Below are 19,768 nucleotides of genomic sequence, written 5' to 3' on the forward strand. Positions count from 1 at the left end.
CAGGAACTTTTTCTAATAAATTTATTCATTGATTGGCAAGGCAGAGAGAGAATGCTCACCCCTGCTTCCTGCAGTACCCACGGTGGCCAGGGGGTGGCCGGGGGGTCTCCCGCAGGGGTAGCAGGAACCCAAGGACTATAGACCCACTGCCTTCCAGAGCCTGCGTTGGCCAGAGGCTGGGGTCATGAGCCAGCGCCGGGGGCAAACTTGGGCTCTCTGATGTTGGACTTGGGCGTCTTGACGCCTGTCCCCCCCACCCACCCCGTTTCTCTTTTGCTTAATGAACCCCCTCGCAGGCTGTACCGCAGCCCAGCCGGTGCTGGAGATCCAAGCCAGGAGGGCTGCCGGCACGTGGCAGCCCTCAGTCAGGGCTTGTCCTCACCCGCCCTCCCGCGGAGGGCCTGGCAGCCCTACAGCCCCTCCCCTGCTGCAGCTGACGCCAGGGCCAAAGGCCGGGCCCCAGCTGCCGTGTTGGCCGCTGTCCAAAGCCAGGCTTCTGGGGGCCAGACTGGTTCTGGGGTGAGTCGGAGAGGAGGAAGTGGAGGAGGGAGGCGCCCACCAGGTGCGTTATTCAAACAAAGACTTCAGAGGGCCGCCCCCTGCAGCGCCGGCATCCCACGTGGGAGCCAGTTCCAGTCCCGGCTGCTCCACTTCCAGTCCAGCTCTCTGCCTTGGCCTGGGAAAGCAGTGGAGGATGGCCCAAGTGCTTGGGCCCCTGCACCTGCGTGGGCGACCCGGAAGAGGCTCCTAGCTCCTGGCTTCGGATTGGCGCAGATCTGGCCATTGCGGCCATCTGGGGAGTGAACCAGTGGACAGAAGACCTCTCTCTCTCTCTGTCTCTCTCTCTCTTTCTCTCACGCTTTCTCTCTGCCTCTCCTCTCTCTGCGTAACTCTGACTTTGAAATAAATAAATTAAAAAGTTAAAAAAAAAAAAAAGACAAAGGAAGGAAAAAAAGCTGTGATGGTCCTGCGGGAGGGAAGGCCCCAGCAAATCCGGATTTGGTATTCACATCGCATCCAGGGAGCCCTCCAGGACTGCGTGGCTGGGAGTGGTAACACCGAATCCCCAGAACCGCCCCTGAGCCAGGACAAAGGGCACGCCACGGGGATGGGAACTCTCTCCCTCTCTCTGTAACTCTTTCAAATAAATAAATAAATCTTTAAAAAAAAAAAAAAAAAAAAAAAAAAACCAGCCGGCGCCGTGGCTTAACAGGCTAATCCTCCGCCTTGCGGCACCAGCACACCGGGTTCTAGTCCCGGTCGGGGCACCGGATTCTGTCCCGGTTGCCCCTCTTCCAGGCCAGCTCTCTGCTGTGGCCCGGGAGTGCAGTGGAGGATGGCCCAAGTGCTTGGGCCCTGCACCCCATGGGAAACCAGGAGAAGCACCTGGCTCCTGGCTTCGGATCAGTGCAGTGCGCCGGCAGCAGCGGCCATTGGAGGGTGAACCAACGGCAAAAGGAAGACCTTTCTCTCTGTCTCTCTCTCTCACTATCCACTCTGCCTGTCAAAAACAAAACAAAAAACCAAAAACCTATGCACGGGTTCCAACACGTGGCACCAAACCAAAATAAACATTCTGTAAAGACATTTCTTTGAAAGGCAGAGTTACTGAGAGAAGAGGGAGAGGCATTCAGAAAAATTTGTCCGCTGCTGGTTCTCTCCCCAGTTGGCCACAATGGCCAGGGCTGGGCCGGGCGGAAGCCAGGAGCCAGGAGCTCCTTGGGGGGCGGGGAGACTGTCCTCTGCTGCTTCCCTGGCCTTAGCTGGGAGCTGGATCAGAGGTGGAGGCGGGGCCGGCGCTGTGGCAGGTGAAGCTGGCATCCCACGGGCGCTGGTTCGAGACCTGGATGCTCCACTTCCCATCCAGCTCTCTGCTATGGCTTGGGAAAGCAGTGGAAGATGGCCCCAGTCCTTGGGTCCCTGCACCTGCATGGGAGACCCGGATGGAGCTCCTGGCTCCTGGTTTTGGCTTGGCCCAGCTCCGGCTGTTGAGGCCAGCTAGGGGAGTGAACCAGCCGATGGGAGACTGAGAGACCGATCTCTCTCTGCCCTTCTCTCTCCCTCCACCCCCCCACACCCAGGTCCAGGAAGTTGGCCACTTGCCCTCGTGGTGGCCACACCTGCCCAGGTGTAGGGACAAGAGCCGCTTTGATTATGGCCTTGTCGCCGCCTGCCCTGCCTGGCAGCTCTGGGGACAGTCTAAGCCAGGTCCCTCCCTGTTGCCAGGCGCAGGGTGGGGTGGTGGGGAGGCTCGTGGACCGCGCTCTCCGTGGACCAGGTGAGCAATGGAGGGCGCGCGCCTGGCACGGCGCTTCCGGTGCAGCTTGTGACGCCCGTATCCCCTCCCAGAGGGCCTGGGTTCGAGTCCCAGCTCCAGCTCCCTGCTGATGTGCCTGGGAGGCGGCAGTGACTGCCCATGCCAGTGCCTGGGCCCCTGCCACCCACCCAGGAGACCCGGATGGAGCTCCAGGCTCCTGGCTTCCACCTGGCCCAGCCCCGGCCATTGCGTCCATCTGGGGAGTGAACCAGTGCATGGAAGGTCTCTCCCCTCCACCTCTTAAATCGATCTTTAAAAAGAACAAGAACACCAAACCTGCCGGGCGCTTGCTGTCGCCTCAGTGGGCCCTGGCCCTGGAGCTGGCGGGCGCTCACCTGAGCGCCAAGGCTGGGGAACCGTCCCGTCCTGGGTGTTCCTGGTAACCCCCCCATGGACAATTAGCCCCCTGCAGGTCAGGGGCCACCCCCTTCCCAGGGGGACTCCAGCCCACCCCTGGGGACCCCTCCACCAGGCGTGTTTCTCACTCGTGTCTTTTTGGCACAGGGCCCCTGGCCACCCCGTGGGCCCCCTAAAGTGCTCCTGGCTTGGGATGGGCTCCGGGGCTCCGGGGCTCCGCCCGCCCGGCTGCCAGAGCCCTGTTTTGTTTTGACTTGGCCTGACGGAGCCTCTGTCGCTCCGACCTCGCAGGGTCAGTCTGGCCGGACTCCGGGGAGTGGCTGAATCGATTTCGGAAATGTTTTTGCTTGGAGTCGCACAAAGCAACATTATGGGGGGGGGGGGGGTGCTGTGCACAATTCTCTCTCCCGCCACTGTTTTGAAGGTGGTTTAGAATGATTTAAAAACTGTATCCAAGTAAGCCAGCAGGGGGAAAAAACTACACACAGATCTTAGGAAGTCAAATAGACAGGAGCCCCTTAGGGGAAAGTTGTTCATTCTTGGGGAAAAAAAAAATGGATTCCGGGCGTTTCACTGGGGCTGGGAGTGGATCCAAATTCCAGGGCTGGACCCCGGGCCGGCAGGGGTTAACCCGCCAAGCTCCTCCCCGGGCAGTGAGGTGAAGGTTTCTGAACATCACCCCACCGCGAGCCCCGCCCCTCGCCGGCTCGCCTAGAAAGGCCGGCAATGCCTCCGGCCCCGCGTGCACTCCTCGAAGCCCGGCGTCCTGCTCGCACGCTGCGGCTGCGGGTCCCGGAGCGGCGCTGACGGCGGAGGTTCCCACGATGAGGACGGCGCGCTGGGTCCTCGGCCTGCTCCTGGCCGCCGCCGCCGGGGCTGCAGGTAAGGCTTGCTCCGGGCGCTGCCCGCCTCCTGGAGCCGCCCTGGTCACTCGGGGGCGCGGACAGCGAGGGATAAGAGCCGGGTAGGTGGGGACCACTCGGGGGACGGTGGCCGGAGGCCCTTCCCCACGGGCTGCAGAGCGCGGGGCCAGGGGCGCGAGGGTTTGGCGGAGTCTGCGGACTTGAGAGGAGGCAAGGGGCGGCTCGCCCTCCCGGACCCCGCGGGGTGCGGGCCCCCAGGTCTCCCTTGGGGCGGGATGCGGGGACCTCCACTCCACCCCAGCCCGCCATCAGTCGTTATGGGAGTAAAAGCGACTCGAGGGCCGGATGCACAACTTGGAGGTCCCCGCGGGCTTTCTCTGGGGCCTCCCCGACAAAAGCAGGGGCTACCACGGTGGCCACTGCGGCTTTGTGCGCCGCTGCGGTCTGGTGCGCTCGGGGGACACCGACGCCTCCCAGGGGCTGGGCGCCCCTCGCGTGCAACCGTGCCCAAGGCCACCGCCTCCCGCCCCGCCCCTCGGCCCCGCCCCCGGGCTCCCATTGGCCGCCGTCCGAACAGGCGAGCCTCGAGCCACTCCCCTCGGCCAATACGGAAGCAGAAGCGCGTGCGAGGCGGGGCCCGCGCGCGAGGGAGGCGGGGCGTGCGGGGAAGCCGGGCCGCGCCTAATCCGGGGAGGCCTCGTGTCCGGCCGGGGCTCCCGTCCCAAAGGAGGCGCCGGGGCCTGGGCTCCCAGGGCCGCTTTCGCAAGCGTGGGCGAACGGCCCCGAGAGCACGGGGCCGCGCCCCGAGCCAAGGTCGCCCCGGCCCTGGGAGGCTGCACGGTTGCCTCGGGAACCGTCCCGCGTCCTTGGTCTGCCGTGGCGAGGCGGGGACAGGGCCCAGCGCCCCGCGGTGGCCTTGCCCCTCAGAGGCTCGGCCGGGCTTGGTGATCGCTGGTGTTAGGAACGCGGCTGCTGGGCGCTCGCGCCTCGGTGGCTGCTCGCTTTTGCGGATTTCAATGAGCGGCCAGCCCTAGGTGGACAGACAGTGGCGCAATGGTCCCTTTCGCTACTTAGAGGCCAGCTCGGACGCCGGGCTTGGAGCCACTGGGGGCCGCACTGGGATCCGTCAGATGGCTGCAGGGACCCCGCAGTCACTGGTCTTCCACTGCCTGCTCCACTTCGTCCTTTGGGGAGTGAGGACTTGAGCCGATCCTGGGGGGGGGGGGGCTCGGCTTCCTTCCTCTGGGACCCTCCCAGCATCCAATGAGCTCAAGATGATGGCCACCCCCCCACAGGAGCAGGGGACCCGAGGGGGCCGCCCCCACCCCATCCCCCTTTCGGTAGCGAGGAGGGGTCGCCTGGGTTTCCAGGAAATGGTTCGCTTCCCCTGGCCGCCCTGGTCCTGGACAGCGCTCACCGCCTCGTTTGCGTGCGGCGGGGGAAGCAGAAGTGAACCTTCCGCCCGGGTTTCGATGACCTTGTTGGGGGCGCTCACGTGTGGCCGCAGGGACCAAGGGCGCAGCTTCCCCGAGGGCGTTTTTCGTTTTCTTGTTTTTGTTGTTTTTTTTTAAAGGGAGGAGGCACAGTGCTTACGCAAAGTTTTCTTAAGAGTTTATTTACTATGGGCCGGCGCTGTGGCTTAACAGGCTAATCCTCCACCTTGCAGCGCCGGCACACCGGGTTCTAGTCCCGGTTGGGGCACTGGATTCTATCCCGGTTGCCCCTCTTCCAGGCCAGCTCTCTGCTGTGGCCCGGGAAGGCAGTGGAGGATGGCCCAAGTGCTTGGGCCCTGCACCCCATGGGAGACCAGGAGAAGCACCTGGCTCCTGGCTTCGGATCAGCGCGATGCGCCAGCCACAGCGGCCACTGGAGGGTGAACCAACGGCAAAAAGGAAGACCTTTCTCTCTCTCTCTCTCTCTCTCCCACTGTCCACTCTGCCTGTCAAAAAAAAAAAAAAAAAAGAGTTTATTTACTGTAATAACTTGAAAAGGGGGGGGGGATCTTCCACTGTCTGTTCACTCCCCAAATGCCCACCCCTGCCCCAGCTGGGCCAGGTCGAACCAAGGAACCTCCATCCGGGTCTCCCCCGTGGGTGGCAGGGGCCCAAGCGCCTGAGCCACCATGGCTGCCTCCCGACAGCCAAACACTTGCTCCCAGAAATATTAACAGCACCTGCAGGCCCTCCTAGGCAGTAGGACGCCACCCAGGACATCGAGGCTAGCCACCGGTGGGCAGCCCACAGCAGCAGGGGGCGACCCCCACTCCCACCCTACCCCTGTGTCTCACTGTTCGCGAGCTGAGCGGCTCCCCCCCCCCCCCCCCATCGCTGCCAAGGCAATGCTTGAGAATTCTCCCCAGGCGCAGGTGTTAGGATACTGCCCGGGACACCCACATCCCACATCCGGGTGCCTGGGCCCCTGCCACCCACGGGGGAGACCTGGATGGAGCTCCGGGCTCCTGGCTTTGGTCTGGCCCAGCTCTGGCTGGTGCGGGCACCTTGGGGAGTGAACCACAGAATGACCTCTCTCTCGCTCTCGCTCGCTCACCCCCTCTTGGCAGTAACACATGTGCTTCTCCGTGGGGACAGCCACGGGTGCATGGCCCCCCCCAAGGCTGGGGCCGCCCCAGGATTTACTGCCCGTGCCCCCTCGCTTGAACTTCCCCGTTTACTGAGGGGGAGCCCGGGAACCCCAGCCGCTTCCTCCTGTGGTCCGGGCAGCTGTGAGTCACCCCGGGGGGCGGGGCGGGGCCCCCAGGTGGGGCGCTGGGCAGCACATCCGCCCCTGTGGCTGACCGCAGGCCACTCCGAAACCCCCTTCTCTTCCGTCCGTGTTCTTAAGGCGGATTAACTCGGAGCATCAGCCAGCGAGAGCTTTTCCATGGCTGGTGCACTCCCCCAAGTGCTCCCACCAGCCCCCCGGCTGGGGCCAGGAGCCACGAACTCCATCCGGGTCTCCCACGGGGGCGGCAGGGGCCCAGGCCTGCCAGGGTCTGCATTAGCCGGAAGTTGGGCAGGCTCGGACCTGGGCACTCGCGCACGAGATGCAGGCGTCCCCGGCTTGGCCAGCACCCACCTGTCTGGCTGTGAGACCTAGTCGTGGGCGGGGCTCACCATGCTCTCCATTTTATAAGTGAGCAAACCAAGGCCCCTGTGGATTTAGCCACCTGCTCGGAAGCCCAGGGCTGGCCGTGTCACCTGCTGACCACACCCGGGCCGAACCTCCCGGCCAGGTGCCAGGGGAACGAACCATCCGGGGGGGGACAGACGGACCCGGGAGCGGCCCCCTCTCCCAGAAATGCCACCCCCAGGGCTCCCTGGCCCACACACGCGCACACCCGGGAAATGGCCATCAGGCGCCACGCGGCCACCTGTGTGAGAGGGGACAGCTGCAGGTGGCCACAGTTAAAGGAAGTAAACCAGAGGCAGCTAATCAAGTCTAACGCGGGGCTGCTCTAGGCAGGGGTGCTTCTCGGACAGGATCCCCGCGCGCTCAGCGCAGGTTCAAGGCCAAGACCAGGGCTGGCGGGGCAGGCCTGGGGCACCCTGGGCCTCTGACGTCATCCATCATCCGGGGACTGCGCCCCAAGCCGCGTCCTGAGAGCCGAAGCTAGAGGCTGGGTTCTCAAACTCCGACACCCTGGAAGCGAACCACAAAAGCCCTCCAGCCCCTCTTTCCCTCTCAAAGACCACCTCTCCGGGACCCCCACCCATCTACCCAGAGCCGACGCCACGGGGACACACCAGCTCCCCCAGCCGGACCCAGGTGTTGGGCGTCGTCCCGGCTGTGTGCCTGCGCCTCCCCCTGAGGAGCCCCCCAAGCTTGCTGAACTCAGGACCCGGCCAGGGGCGGGCCGGGGGTGCGGGCGGCCCCGCTGTGTGGCGCGGGTCCTGACCAATCCCGGGGCCCGCGCCCGGCCCTCTTAACAACCTCTTAGCCTCTAAAGGCCGCACCTGCAGCAGCGGGAGGTGGGAAGTCGGTCCGGGGGTGTCGGGGTGCCAGGCCGCAGAGACGGCCCCGGGGGCCCTGCCCCCCATGTGGGAGGCCTGGATTGAGCCCTGGCGTTAGCCTTGGCCCAGCCAGGGTTGATAGGGGGGCGTGAGAACCAGCAGATTGGGGGGGGGTCTTCCTCTGTCCCAAAGGAATAAACATTCCAAGACTTATGTATCTGACAGGCAGAGTGGCGAGGGTCCTCCCCAAATGCCCACAACGTAGGGCTGGGCTGGGCAAAAGCCAGGAGCTCCATCCGGGTCTCCCGCGCAGGTGCAGGGGCCCAGGCACTGGGGCCGTCGTCCGCTGCTTTCCCAGGCCACAGCAGGGAGCTGGGTGGGAAGTGGAGCAGCCGGGACTGGAACCGGCGCCCCTCTGGGATGGCAGCGCCAGTCCCCCCCCCCCCCAATGTGCTCAGGGCACATGCGTGGTGCTGAACCCCTCCCTCCCCGCCTTCTCTCCCGCAGCGGGGGACAAGTGTGGCCGGAGCGAGTTCCAGTGCCGGAACGGGAAGTGCATCTCCTACAAGTGGGTGTGTGACGGCAGCTCCGAGTGTCAGGACGGCTCGGACGAGTGGGAGCAGACCTGCAGTGAGTCCTCCCACGCGGGGGCGCAGGGGCCCGTCCGCCGCCGCTCTCCCAGGCCACAGCAGGGAGCGGGACCGGACGTGGAGCAGCCGGGGCTCGAACCCAGGCTCTCTGCTGCGGGATGCGGGCGTCGGACCCACTGGGTCCCCGGCGGGACTGGGCCCCCTCCTCCTGGGAGGTTCTGGGGTCCCCCCCTCGCCTGTGGGCTGAGCCGCGCCCCGTGCCCCCCGCAGTGTCTCTCTCCTGCAAGCCCGACGACTTCAGCTGCGGGGGCCGCCTGAACCGCTGCATCCCTGGGCACTGGAGATGCGACGGCCAGCAGGACTGTGAGGACGGCTCCGACGAGCTGGGCTGCGGTGAGCGGCCGGGCCGCCCGGGCGGGGGGCTGGGGGGCCGCGACCCCGGCCTGCGCCGCGCTGACCCCTCGCCCGTCCCCACAGCACCCAGGACGTGCACCCAGGACGAGTTCCGCTGCGCCCAGGGCGCGTGCGTCTCCCAGCTGTTCGCCTGCGACGGGGAGCGGGACTGCCCCGACGGCTCGGACGAGGCCTCCTGCGTGCCGTCCACCTGCGGCCCCGGCCACTTCCGCTGCAACAGCTCCGCCTGCGTCCCGGCGCTCTGGGCCTGCGACGGCGAGCCGGACTGCGAGGACGGCTCCGACGAGTGGCCGGCGCACTGCGGCGCCCGCCCCAGCCCGCAGCCCAGCCGCGGGCCCTGCTCCCGCCACGAGTTCCACTGTGCCAGCGGCGAGTGTGTGCACGCGGGCTGGCGCTGCGACGGCGACAGCGACTGCAAGGACGGCTCGGACGAGCGCGACTGCGGTACGGGGGCTCCCAGGAAGCGAGCCGCGCCCCCACAGGCCGCCCTAGCGCGCTCCGGTCCCCCCCCTCCCCGGGTTCAAGTGCAGCGCCACCCAGTAGGGCCTGCCGTGGCGCGACTGTCCCCAGGCTGTGCCGTCCACGGGGGCGCCACTGGTCCATGTGGCCGTTCAGTGCTTGAAGCCTCGCGAGCGCCCCTGGGCGACAGTTTTACAATTTTCTAACTTTTAACGCGTGGCAGCCTGGGACTGGGTGGTGATGGGCTGGCCCGGAAGACGGCCTTGGACCTGGCTGGTGCTGTGGGCTTTGGGACCACCCTGGATCCCGGGTGTAGGCCCCCGGCCCGGCCCGGCCCTAGCTGTTGCAGGCCCCTGCCCGTGGGTAGCGGACCCCAAGGATCTGGGGTGGGCTGTGGCGCTCTCTCTCCAGCTGAGCTAACCCACCCCTTTGTTGCCTCCAGCCGCGGCCACGTGCCGCCCGGACGAGTTCCAGTGCTCGGACGGGACGTGCATCCACGGCAGCCGGCAGTGTGACCAGCAGCCGGACTGCGGGGACATGAGCGACGAGGTGGGCTGCGTCAACGGTGAGTGCGCCCGGGCCCCGCCAGGGCTGCAGGGGCAAACCCGGCTGGGCTTCGGAAACGGCTGCGGCCATGGCGTAGGGGCATAGGGTAGGCGGTGCTAGAAGGTTTTTGTTAAAAAAACAAAACAGGCCGGCGCCGCGGCTCACTAGGCTAATCCTCCGCCTTGCGGCGCCGGCACACCGGGTTCTAGTCCCGGTCGGGGCACCGATCCTGTCCCGGTTGCCCCTCTTCCAGGCCAGCTCTCTGCTGTGGCCAGGGAGTGCAGTGGAGGATGGCCCAGGTGCTTGGGCCCTGCACCCCGTGGGAGACCAGGAGAAGCACCTGGCTCCTGCCATCGGATCAGCGCGGTGCGCCGGCCGCAGTGTGCTACCGCGGTGGCCATTGGAGGGTGAACCAACGGCAAAAAGGAAGACCTTTCTCTCTATCTCTCTCTCTCACTGTCCACTCTGCCTGTCAAAAAAAAAAAAAAAAAAAAAAAACCAAGTTATTTATTTGGAAGGCAGAGTTGACAGTGAGGCTCAGCCGTGTGCCAATAAAACTTTATTGAAACCCACAAGCAGCGGGCCGCGATTGGCTGGCCCGCTCCCGGTGATGGGTGTGGGTTCCTGGGGGTTCCTTAATTACTGTGTTTTATCAGCGAACGTGCCAGTGTACGTCCTTGTGTGAACGGACAACTCACCCGCTGTCTCCCGCAGTGACGCTGTGCGAGGGGCCCGACAAGTTCAAGTGCCACAGCGGGGAGTGCATCTCCATGGACAAAGTGTGCGACTCCACCAGGGACTGCCGGGATTGGTCGGACGAGCCCATCAAGGAGTGTGGTGAGCCCCAGGGCACGGGCGGGGCTGGGGGGGATGGAGATGCCAGCCCCCCACCCACACCCCACGCAAAGCCAGAGCACGGGGGTGCAGCCTCCCGGAACCGGTAGCAGGGAGCTGGGTCCGAAGCAGAGCCGTGGGCCCGGAACTGGCGCCGTGCTGGGGGGTGCGGGTGTCCCGCGCAGTGGCTCAGCCCGCCGCGCCACACCACAGAGGGGCAGGAGGGAGTGACCGCTGTGTGTGTCCCCCCCCACCCCCCGGTGCAGCGACCAATGAGTGCCTGCAGGACAACGGAGGCTGCTCCCACATGTGCCACAAGCTCAGGATCGGCCACGAGTGTCACTGTCCCCACGGCTACCGGCTGGTGGACCAGCGCCGCTGCAAAGGTGACTCCCAGTCTCCAGCTTGCCCGGCTGTTTGCCACCGGCCTCGGTGGCTGCAATGGCTCCGCCCCGGGCGGGGAAGGGCACGGCCAGGGTCACTGTTGCCAGATGCCCTTGGCTGTTTGGGCTGGGTCCCTGCCAACTCCCTGTCCCAGAAGTCCCCCTCCCCAGCCTCTTCCTCTGTCTGCGCGCACAGATATTGACGAGTGTCAGGACCCCGACATCTGTAGCCAGCTGTGCGTGAACCTGGAGGGCAGCTACAAGTGCGAGTGCCGGGCTGGCTTCCAGCTGGACCCCCACAGCCGGGCCTGCAAGGCCGAGGGTGAGCGCGGGGCTCGGGCCGGGGTGGCCGTGGGTGAGCCCTGGGGTCTGCGGGGAGGCCGGGCTGGGAGAACCTGTGGGCCAGGGCCATACGCAAGCCGCGGGCTGGCCAGGTCAGCTCAGCCCACGCGGGCCAGCGAGTGAGCTCCTGGCTCTGGGGCTCGGCGCGCAGCCCAGGCTGAAGTGGCGGGGCGTGTGCGCCGGGGTTCGGGCGCGCCTGGCCGCCGGGGCCCTCCCTGACCCTCCGCACGCCCCCTGGTCCCCAGGCTCCATCGCCTACCTCTTCTTCACCAACCGGCACGAGGTGCGCAAGATGACGCTGGACCGCAGTGAGTACACGAGCCTCATCGCCAACCTCAAGAATGTGGTGGCCCTGGACACGGAGGTGGCCAGCAACCGCATCTACTGGTCCGACCTGTCCCAGCGCAAGATCTACAGGTGAGCCCCGCCCTGCCGCCTCCTGGCCGCCCGCAGGGGGCGGGGGGACGCCCCAGGGGCTGGGCCTGAGCCCCCGTGCCTGCTTCCCCAGCGCGCAGATTGACAAGGCGCCCGGCTTCCCCGCCTACGACACCGTCATCAGCGGCGACCTGCAGGCCCCCGACGGGCTGGCCGTGGACTGGATCCACGGCCACATCTACTGGACCGACTCCGTGCTGGGCACCGTGTCTGTGGCCGACACCAGGGGGCTCAGGAGGAAGACGCTGTTCCGGCAGGAAGGCTCCAAGCCCAGGGCCATCGTGGTGGACCCCGCGCACGGGTAGGTGGCGCCGGGGCGTGACGGGGTTCGAGCCCTGGCCGGGGCAGAGCGCAGGCCTCACGGGCACCGCCTGCTCTCCCCCTAGCTTCATGTACTGGACCGACTGGGGCGTCCCCGCCAAGATCGAGAAAGGGGGCCTGAACGGCGTGGACGTCTACTCCCTGGTGACCGAGGACATCCAGTGGCCCAATGGCATCACCCTGGGTGCGTGTGCGGGCGCAGGCAGTGGCCGGGCGGCTCCGGGCCCCGCCGTGCAGCTCCCCTAGGCAGGGTGGGCGGAGAGTTTGCTCTGCTCGCTCGCGCCTCCGGCCTTTGGCACCCCTGGGTGACCGCGTATGCGCCTGTGTGTTCTAGATCTTTCCAGCGGCCGCCTCTACTGGGTGGACTCCAAGCTGCACTCCATCTCCAGCATCGACGTCAACGGGGGCAACCGGAAGACGGTGCTGGAGGACGAGAAGCGCCTGGCGCACCCCTTCTCCTTGGCCATCTTTGAGGTGAGTCCAGTGCAGGGCTGTCAGCCCCAGGCAGAACCACCAGGGGGCGCTGCTGTGCACACGCAGCTTCCAGAGAGACGGTGCACAGTGACCCGCTGGGTGGGTCACGGAGCAGGCGTCCCCCATCCGGGTGCCCGCTTCAAGTCCTGGCCGCTTTGCCTCCTGTCCTGGCCTGCTGACGCGCCCTGGGGGAAAGAGCGTCAGAGAGAGGTTCTACTGGTTCGGTCCTGCCAAACGCCTGCAACAGCCAGGGCTGGGCCAGGCCAGAGCCAGGAGCCAGGAGCTCCATCCGGGTCTCCCACGGGGACCACGCACTCGGGCCGCCGTCCACTGCTGGCCCAGGCGGGCCACCAGCATGGCCGGAGGCGGCAGCTGTGTCCTGGGGCCACATCTCACGGGATTGCGCTCCCCTCGCGCCCGGGTAGGACAAAGTATTCTGGACGGACGTCATCAACGAAGCCATCTTCAGTGCCAACCGCCTCACCGGCTCCGACGTCCACCTGGTGGCCGAGAACCTGCTGTCCCCTGAGGACATTGTCCTGTTCCACAACCTCACGCAGCCCAGAGGTGAGGACGGGTCGGCCGTCCCATCCCCCACCCCCACCCCCACCCCCACCCCCGGGCCAAAACGGCCCTGCCGGTGCCCTGGAATGTTCTAGAATGTCCTCTTCCTCCGCAGGGGTGAACTGGTGTGAGGAGACGGCCCTCCCCAACGGCGGCTGCCAGTACCTGTGCCTGCCTGCCCCACAGATCAACAGCCACTCGCCCAAGTTCACCTGCGCCTGCCCCGACGGCATGCTGCTGGCTATGGACATGCGGACCTGCCTCACAGGTTGGGGCCCGGGCCTCGCTCGCTCCGCACCGCGGGGCCCCGCTTAGCCTGTGTGTGCAGCGGGAGCACGAGGCTGTTACCAGGAATACCTTTGTCTAGGATTTAGAGATGAGAGAGGCGGAGGCAGGGAGAGAGGTCCCCCACCTGCTGCTTTACCACCCCCCCAGATGGCCGCAATGGCCAGAGCTGGGCCGATCCAAAGCCAGGAGCCAGGAGCTCCATCCGGGTCTCCCAGGCGGGGGCAGGGGCCCAGGGACTTGGCCAGCGCCTGCTGCCTCCCAGGCCACAGCAGGGAGCGGGACCGGAAGCAGAGCAGCCGGGGTGCGGGCAGCAGCTTCCCCCCCTGCGCCACCACGCGCACTCCTGGGTGCCCGGCCCGCAGTTCGGGGCATCGGCAAAGGTCAGACAGTGACATGGCTGGGGGTGTTGCATGCCCGGAGTTCTCCCTAGCTCGGCCCTGCCCCCCCCACCAGCACTGGCCGTGCGGGGCAGGCACTACTAGCGTCTCGCGTGACCTCCCGGCGCCGGCCTGGGGCCTGCAGCACTGGCGAAGTGTCCTCCTGTCCCTTTCAGAGGCCGACGTGGTGCTGAGCACCCAGAGAGCGTCGACGGCCGCAGGGCCGAAGCTCACGGACAGCCAGCCACCTGCCGGCACCACACAGCAGCCCCTGACCGAGCCCGCGCTCAGCACCGTGGAGACGGCGACCACGTCCCAGCAAGGTACGGCCTGGGCCGTTCCCCTGCAGGGCCCCTTCGGGCTGCAGCCTGGGCTCCCTTGCTGGTCAGCTCTGACCACCATGGTGGACGCCGGGGGCTCTGGCGGCCCCCTGTGTGGTGCTGCGGCCGCGGTCGCCCAGCCTGGCTTGTGGGGAATCCACCTGTGCTTCGTCCATTTGTCCACCAGAGGGCGCGCCCCGCACAGGCAACACGGAACCTCTTACTGTCCCCCACAGGGTAGCTGAAGCCTTTGTTTACCCTTAAAAAAGATGACCCGGGGACTTCCGGAACAGCCACGCCCCGGGCGACCCCGTCCTGGGGCCCGGGCTTCTCGGAGCTGACGGGGGCTCTGGCAGGGAAAACCCCTCTAGGATCCACTGCTGCCCTCAACTTTTTTTATTAAAGATTTTTATTTATTGGAGAGGTAGACAGTGAGAGGGAGAGACAGAAAGGTCTCCCACCCACTGCCAGCAGCAGTTAGGGCTGGGCAGGCCAAAGCCAGGAGCCAGGAGCTCCATCCGGGTCTCCCACGTGGGTGCAGGGGCCCCAGCACTTGGGCCATCTTCTACTGCTTTCCCAGGCCACAGCAGAGAGCTGGATCAGAAGTGGAGCAGCCGGGACTTGAACCGGCGCCCACTTGGGATGCTGGTACCACAGGTGGCGGCTTTACCCACTGTGCCACGGTGCCGGCCCAGGAGTTTTGGTTTTGGTTTTGAAGTCTTCCAAACTTTCAATCCCAGGTCCCACGGGCTTTCCGAAGTCCTTTGGGACAGTGTCCCACTGTGCATGGACAGGACGGGGCCGCCGCCGCCCCGCCAGCATCCCATGGGAGCTTCCAGCTCTGCTCCCTCTGTGGCCTGGGAAAGCAGTGGAGGATGGCCCAAGTGCTCGGGCCCTGCACCCACGTTGGGGACCCGGATGGAGCTCCTGGCTCCCGGCGGGCTCAGCCCCGGCTGTGGTGGACATTTGGGGGTGAGCCCGCGGGTGGAAGGGCTGTCATCGTTGGTCTTCCGAATAAACGAGGGACTCTGGCCGGACGCCATGTCCACGGGGGTTGTGTGGGTGCCGCGCCTGTGACCCTGAGCCCCGGTTCTGGTCTCCTCTGGGAGGCTCTAGAACCCCCATCTGCGGGCACCGAGGGCAGGGCCCCCTCCCACAGCGGCCGGGCCCGCCCTGCCCTGAGATCCCCGGGCCTATTCCCCCCGCAGCCCTGCACAACGCCGACAACGCCGACAACGCCGACGGCCGAGGCAGCGAGCGGACGCCCGGGAGCGTGGGGGCCCTGTCCGTCGTCCTGCCCATCGGTGAGTGCCCGCCCTTGTGTCCTGGCTGCCCAGTTCCCCCGGGGCGGCCCCGCGTGACCGCCCCTCCCCACCGTCCGTCCTGCCCCGCAGCACTGCTGGGCCTGCTCTGCCTGGGCGCCCTGGTCCTGTGGAAGAACTGGCGGCTCCGCAGCGTCCACAGCATCAACTTCGACAACCCGGTCTACCAGAAGACCACGGAGGACGAGCTGCGCTTCTGCCAGGGCCAGGACGGCTACACCTACCCCTCGGTGAGCGCAGGAGCGCGGGCGGCTGCACCTGCCCCTGGGGAGCGTGGGGGCGCAGGGGCTGCACCTGCCCCTGGGGAGCGTGGGGGGGCTGCACCTGCCCCTGGGGAGCGTGGGGGGGCTACACCTGCCCCTGGGGAGCATGGGAGTGTGGAGGGGCTACACCTGCCCCTGGGGAGCATGGGAGCGCAGGGGCTGCACCTGCCCCTGGGGAGTGCACAGGCGGCTACACCTACCCCTGGGGGAGCATGTGGGGCCGGGGGCGCGGCTACACCTACCCCTGGGGGAGCCTGTTGGGGGGGCATCTACACCTATCCCTGGGGAGCACTCGGGGTTGGGGGCACGGCTACACCTACCCCTGGGGGAGTGCAGGGCCGGGGCACGCGGGGCCCCACCGCCCGCCCATGCTGATGGCCGCTCCTGCCCACAGCGCCAGATGGTCAGCCTGGAGGACGACGTGGCCTGAGCCGCCGCCTGGATGTCGCCGCCACCCAAGGGCCGAGAGCCGCCGCCGCCTGCCCGGGCCCTGTTTTATATATTTATTCGCCCGGGCCGCGGGCCGGCTGCTCTCTGGACAGAGGGGGGCCCGGGCCTCCCTGCACTGCGCCCGCCCGCGCTCATCTCAGGAGCTCCCGTGTTTACCTCGCCCGCACCGGCCCGGACGGGGCCGCCGGTCGCCCTTAACTGTCCAGAAGTGCCTGCGCCTTCCCCAGCCGGGCCCCTGGCTCCCCGCACTTGGGCGGCCCGGGGCTGCACCGGCCGCGCTCTGGCTCTGCACGTGGGCCCCGCGGCGTGGGGTGGGGGCTGTGGGGGGCTGTGGGGAGCGCGGCCCGGGGCGTGCATGGCGTTTTAGCTTTGCACCTTGCAAGCCGCGCGCCGTGCGGGCTCCCCGACAGAACGCGGTGCCCACGAGCGCGCCCGCCAGTCTGTGACGACGTTTGCACTTTGTACGTTTCTGGAGACGCTGAGCACATGTATAGAAATGTATTTATTTTTGCTAACGCTGGCTGCTGTGTGCAGCGGCGCGGGGCTGCCGGGGGGGGGGGGGGGGGCTCCGTGTCGCCTTGAACCACTGTATAGAGAGTTTTTATAGCCTGAAGGGGTTCCTGTGGTTGATTAAATTTCCTTAACGAGTTATGTGGCTAAAGCGGCTGCTTGCTCGCCGGCTGGGTCAGCTGAGGCTACACAGACCGCGCCCCGGCCCCGTGCCCCAGGCCCAGGGAGAGGGCCCTGGCCCGGACCAGGCGGGCTGCGGGGGCCACAGCCCTGGCCGGGGACATCCTGCCCGGTCTGTGACTTGGGCTTTGCCCGTCCCCTGCTCTGCTCGTCCATCCGACGTGGCCAGACGGTCCACCAGGAATGCAGGTCCCCTGGCCGCCCCTGGGTGGACAGCCGGCCAGGCCGCCGCCTCCAACCCCGGCGTCCATCAGAGCGCCCGGAGTCCCGGCTCTGCTTCCGGTCCAGCTCCCTGCTAGCGCGCCTGGGAAAGCAGTGGACGGCCCAGTGCGTGGGAGACCCGGATGAAGTTCCACGCCCTGGAACCTGGCCCAGCCCTGACTGTCGTGGGAATCTGGGGAGTGAACCAAGGTCTGCCTCTGTCTATCTCTGCTTTTCTTTTGTTTTTTTCTTATTTTCAAATTATACATTCTTTAAAAAAAGATTTTTTATTTATTTGAAAATCAGAGTCAGAGAGGGGAAGCCCAGGGCTGGGCCAGGCTGAAGCCAGGAGCCAGGAGCTCCATCTGGATCTCCCATGCAGGTGCAGGGTTCCAAGCATTTGGCCCATCTTCCGCTGCTTTCCCAGGCCACAGCAGAAAGCTGGACTGGAAGTGGAGCAGCTGGGACTCGAACCGGCGCCCCTATAGGACGGTCTACCCACTACGCTATGGCGCCAGCCCCTGGATCTTTGCTTTTCAAATAAAATAGTACTTAAAAAAAAAACAAATGGTAGGCCGGCGCCGTGGCTTAACAGGCTAATCCTCCGCCTTGCGGCACCGGCACACCGGGTTCTAGTCCCGGTCGGGGCACCGATCCTGTCCCGGTTGCCCCTCTTCCAGGCCAGCTCTCTGCTGTGGCCAGGGAGTGCAGTGGAGGATGGCCCAAGTGCTTGGGCCCTGCACCCCATGGGAGACCAGGAGAAGCACCTGGCTCCTGCCATCGGAACAGCGCGGTGCGCCGGCCGCAGCGCGCTACCGCGGCGGCCATTGGAGGGTGAACCAACGGCAAAGGGAAGACCTTTCTCTCTGTCTCTCCCTCTCACTGTCCACTCTGCTTGTCAAAACAACACAAAACAAAAACAAATGGTGCCAAACCCACACAGCACTCCCAGGTCCCACTCCTTAGGCAGTGGCGGGGCAGCCCCAGGAGGGCCGGCGAGGGCGGGGGCGTGGGGGCGTGGGGGCACGAGCACACCTCCCCTGGATGGACGGACGGATGGACAGACAGGGCTGCCGGGTCTCCCACGCTCCCTCTCCAGCAGGCACCTGGACGCCCAGGCCCTCAGCCGTGTGACCCACAGCAGGTGGCGGATGGGTGGATGGGCCCTCTCCCCTTAGAGGAAGGGGTTCTGACACCTGCTGCGGGACCCCTGCGCTGTGAGGGCGAGGATCGCACAGAGTGGTGAAGACGCCCGCCAAGGGGCCCAGCCCGCATCCGGGTCCTGACCCCCCTCCCTGCGCAAGCTCACCCCAGGAGGCGGCAGATGCTGCAAGTGCCTGGGCCCCTGCCCGGACGGAGGGAGCGCCTGGCTCCTGGCTCCGGTCCGGCCGGCCTGGCCCCAGCTGTTGCTGGTATTTGGGGAGTGAGTGAGCAGACGGGAGTGGGAGTGGGTGTCTCGGCGGGACGACGGAGCAGTGCCGGGGTCCTGGGCCGCATCTGAGTGTAACGACCTCTGAAAGCCACAGCGGGCGCTACTGAGGCGGTCGGGAAACCAATAAGGGTGGGGAGACCCCGAGCCCCCTACCCGACGGTGGGGAGCCTGCGGGCCCTGTCCCGGAGGGAGACAGCGACTCTGGGGCCGCTGTCCATGGCCCCGTCTCCCACCGGGAGCCCCTCTCTGGCTGAACCCACAGTCCGCACGGGCGCCTGGGACACAGATCCCGGGCTGCGGCTGGTCCGCAGGCTGACCCTGGACCCCGGCCCGGCCCTGCCCGCCGAGCCTGAGCGCACGGGCAGCGCAGTTCTCCCTGCGTCCACGGGGGGGCGCCCCCTCCCTTCCGTCCGCCTCCGGTTCGGGGAAGGAGCCAGGAGGCCTCTGGGAGCGGCCAGTGCCGCGGCCCACGTGGGAGGCGGCCCGGGGCCTGCGCACGGGCGGTCGATAATCGCTCGATTGAATAAATGGATGCTCAACCGTGTGGCAAACAGGAGGCACCGGGTCCGCACGGCCCGGGCTATGATACGGGAGGCGGCCCCGGCACGGGCAGGGCTGGGGCGGGGAGCCGGTGCGGGAGCCCCTGCGTGGCCGGGAGGGGGCAACGCCGGCCCCGGGGCGGTCCCCTGCGGGAGGGCGGCGAGCGCGCCCGTTTCGCAGACGGCAAGGGCGAGGCTGGGCCCCGGGGAGGGAGGAGGCCCCGCGGGTGTCCCCTGCTGCCCCCACCAAACCTCAGCTGTCTGCGGTGAGTCAGCCCGGAGCCTGCGGGGCGGGGCCTGGGGAAGGGGGCGGGGCCGGCCGCCGCGCCCTGCAGCTGGCCAGGGCGCCCCCAACGCCGGGGTCAGCAGCCCCGCCCCCAGCGGCAGTGATTTTCCACGAAGATGAAGGGGCGGAGGGCGGCGGGCGTGAGTCCCGGGTCACCTCGCCCACGGGGCGGGCAGGCGAGCCTGTGTGCGCCCTGTGTCTCCCCGTCCGTCCGCTTCCTGCCCTGGGGGAGGGGCAGCCTCGGCCCCGGGGCCTGCCCGCTGCGAGGGCCCCGTGCCTGGGGTGGACGCGGAAGACCCTGCGGCGCCCCCAGACCGGGGCCTCGGCACGGGGCAGGGTCCAGCTCTCTTCTCAGGCCCCCGTTCCGGGGTCGCTCTTGGGATGGTCCCGGCGTGGGCTGTGGCTCCGTGTGACCCAGGCCCCGGGTAGGGCGTGTGGGCGTGCACCTGCTGTCCCCGGGGGGGCTCCCTGGCCAGCTGCATCCTGACCCCCCGTGCCTCAGTTTCCCCGCAGGGATCGGCCATGACCTGACAGCCCCAGGTTCAAACCCGGCCTCGGACAGGTGCCTCCACCGGTCCCTAAGGAGCCCCCCGCCGGGGACAGCCTGGCCGCACCTCGGCCCCAGCTCGGCCCCAGCTCGGGGACTGGCAGCTGCCCCATCACGGCCCCGCCTCGCCCTGGCCCTGGCTGGGCTCAGCCGAGGCCGCAGCAGGGCCAGTCCTGAGTTGTTTTTAAATTTTCTGAAAAATGC

At 67.0% G+C, this 19,768-nt stretch overlaps 1 protein-coding gene across 1 annotated transcript; it reads left to right on the forward strand.

Moving 5' to 3' along the window:
- Window positions 1-3,415: 3,415 nt before the first annotated feature.
- On the forward strand, window positions 3,416-17,003 carry LDLR (low density lipoprotein receptor). The gene is made up of 18 exons (XM_062178029.1): window positions 3,416-3,556; window positions 7,995-8,117; window positions 8,348-8,470; window positions 8,555-8,935; window positions 9,393-9,515; window positions 10,211-10,333; window positions 10,597-10,716; window positions 10,910-11,035; window positions 11,301-11,472; window positions 11,564-11,791; window positions 11,877-11,995; window positions 12,146-12,285; window positions 12,711-12,852; window positions 12,965-13,117; window positions 13,691-13,837; window positions 15,043-15,138; window positions 15,229-15,386; window positions 15,814-17,003. The coding sequence occupies exons 1-18, from the start codon at window positions 3,499-3,501 to the stop codon at window positions 15,847-15,849; spliced, it is 2,568 nt and encodes an 855-aa protein (XP_062034013.1). The 5' UTR covers window positions 3,416-3,498; the 3' UTR covers window positions 15,850-17,003.
- Window positions 17,004-19,768: the final 2,765 nt, after the last annotated feature.

Source organism: Lepus europaeus, chromosome 20 (genome assembly GCF_033115175.1).
Source record: "Lepus europaeus isolate LE1 chromosome 20, mLepTim1.pri, whole genome shotgun sequence".
Lineage (NCBI taxonomy): Eukaryota > Metazoa > Chordata > Mammalia > Lagomorpha > Leporidae > Lepus > Lepus europaeus.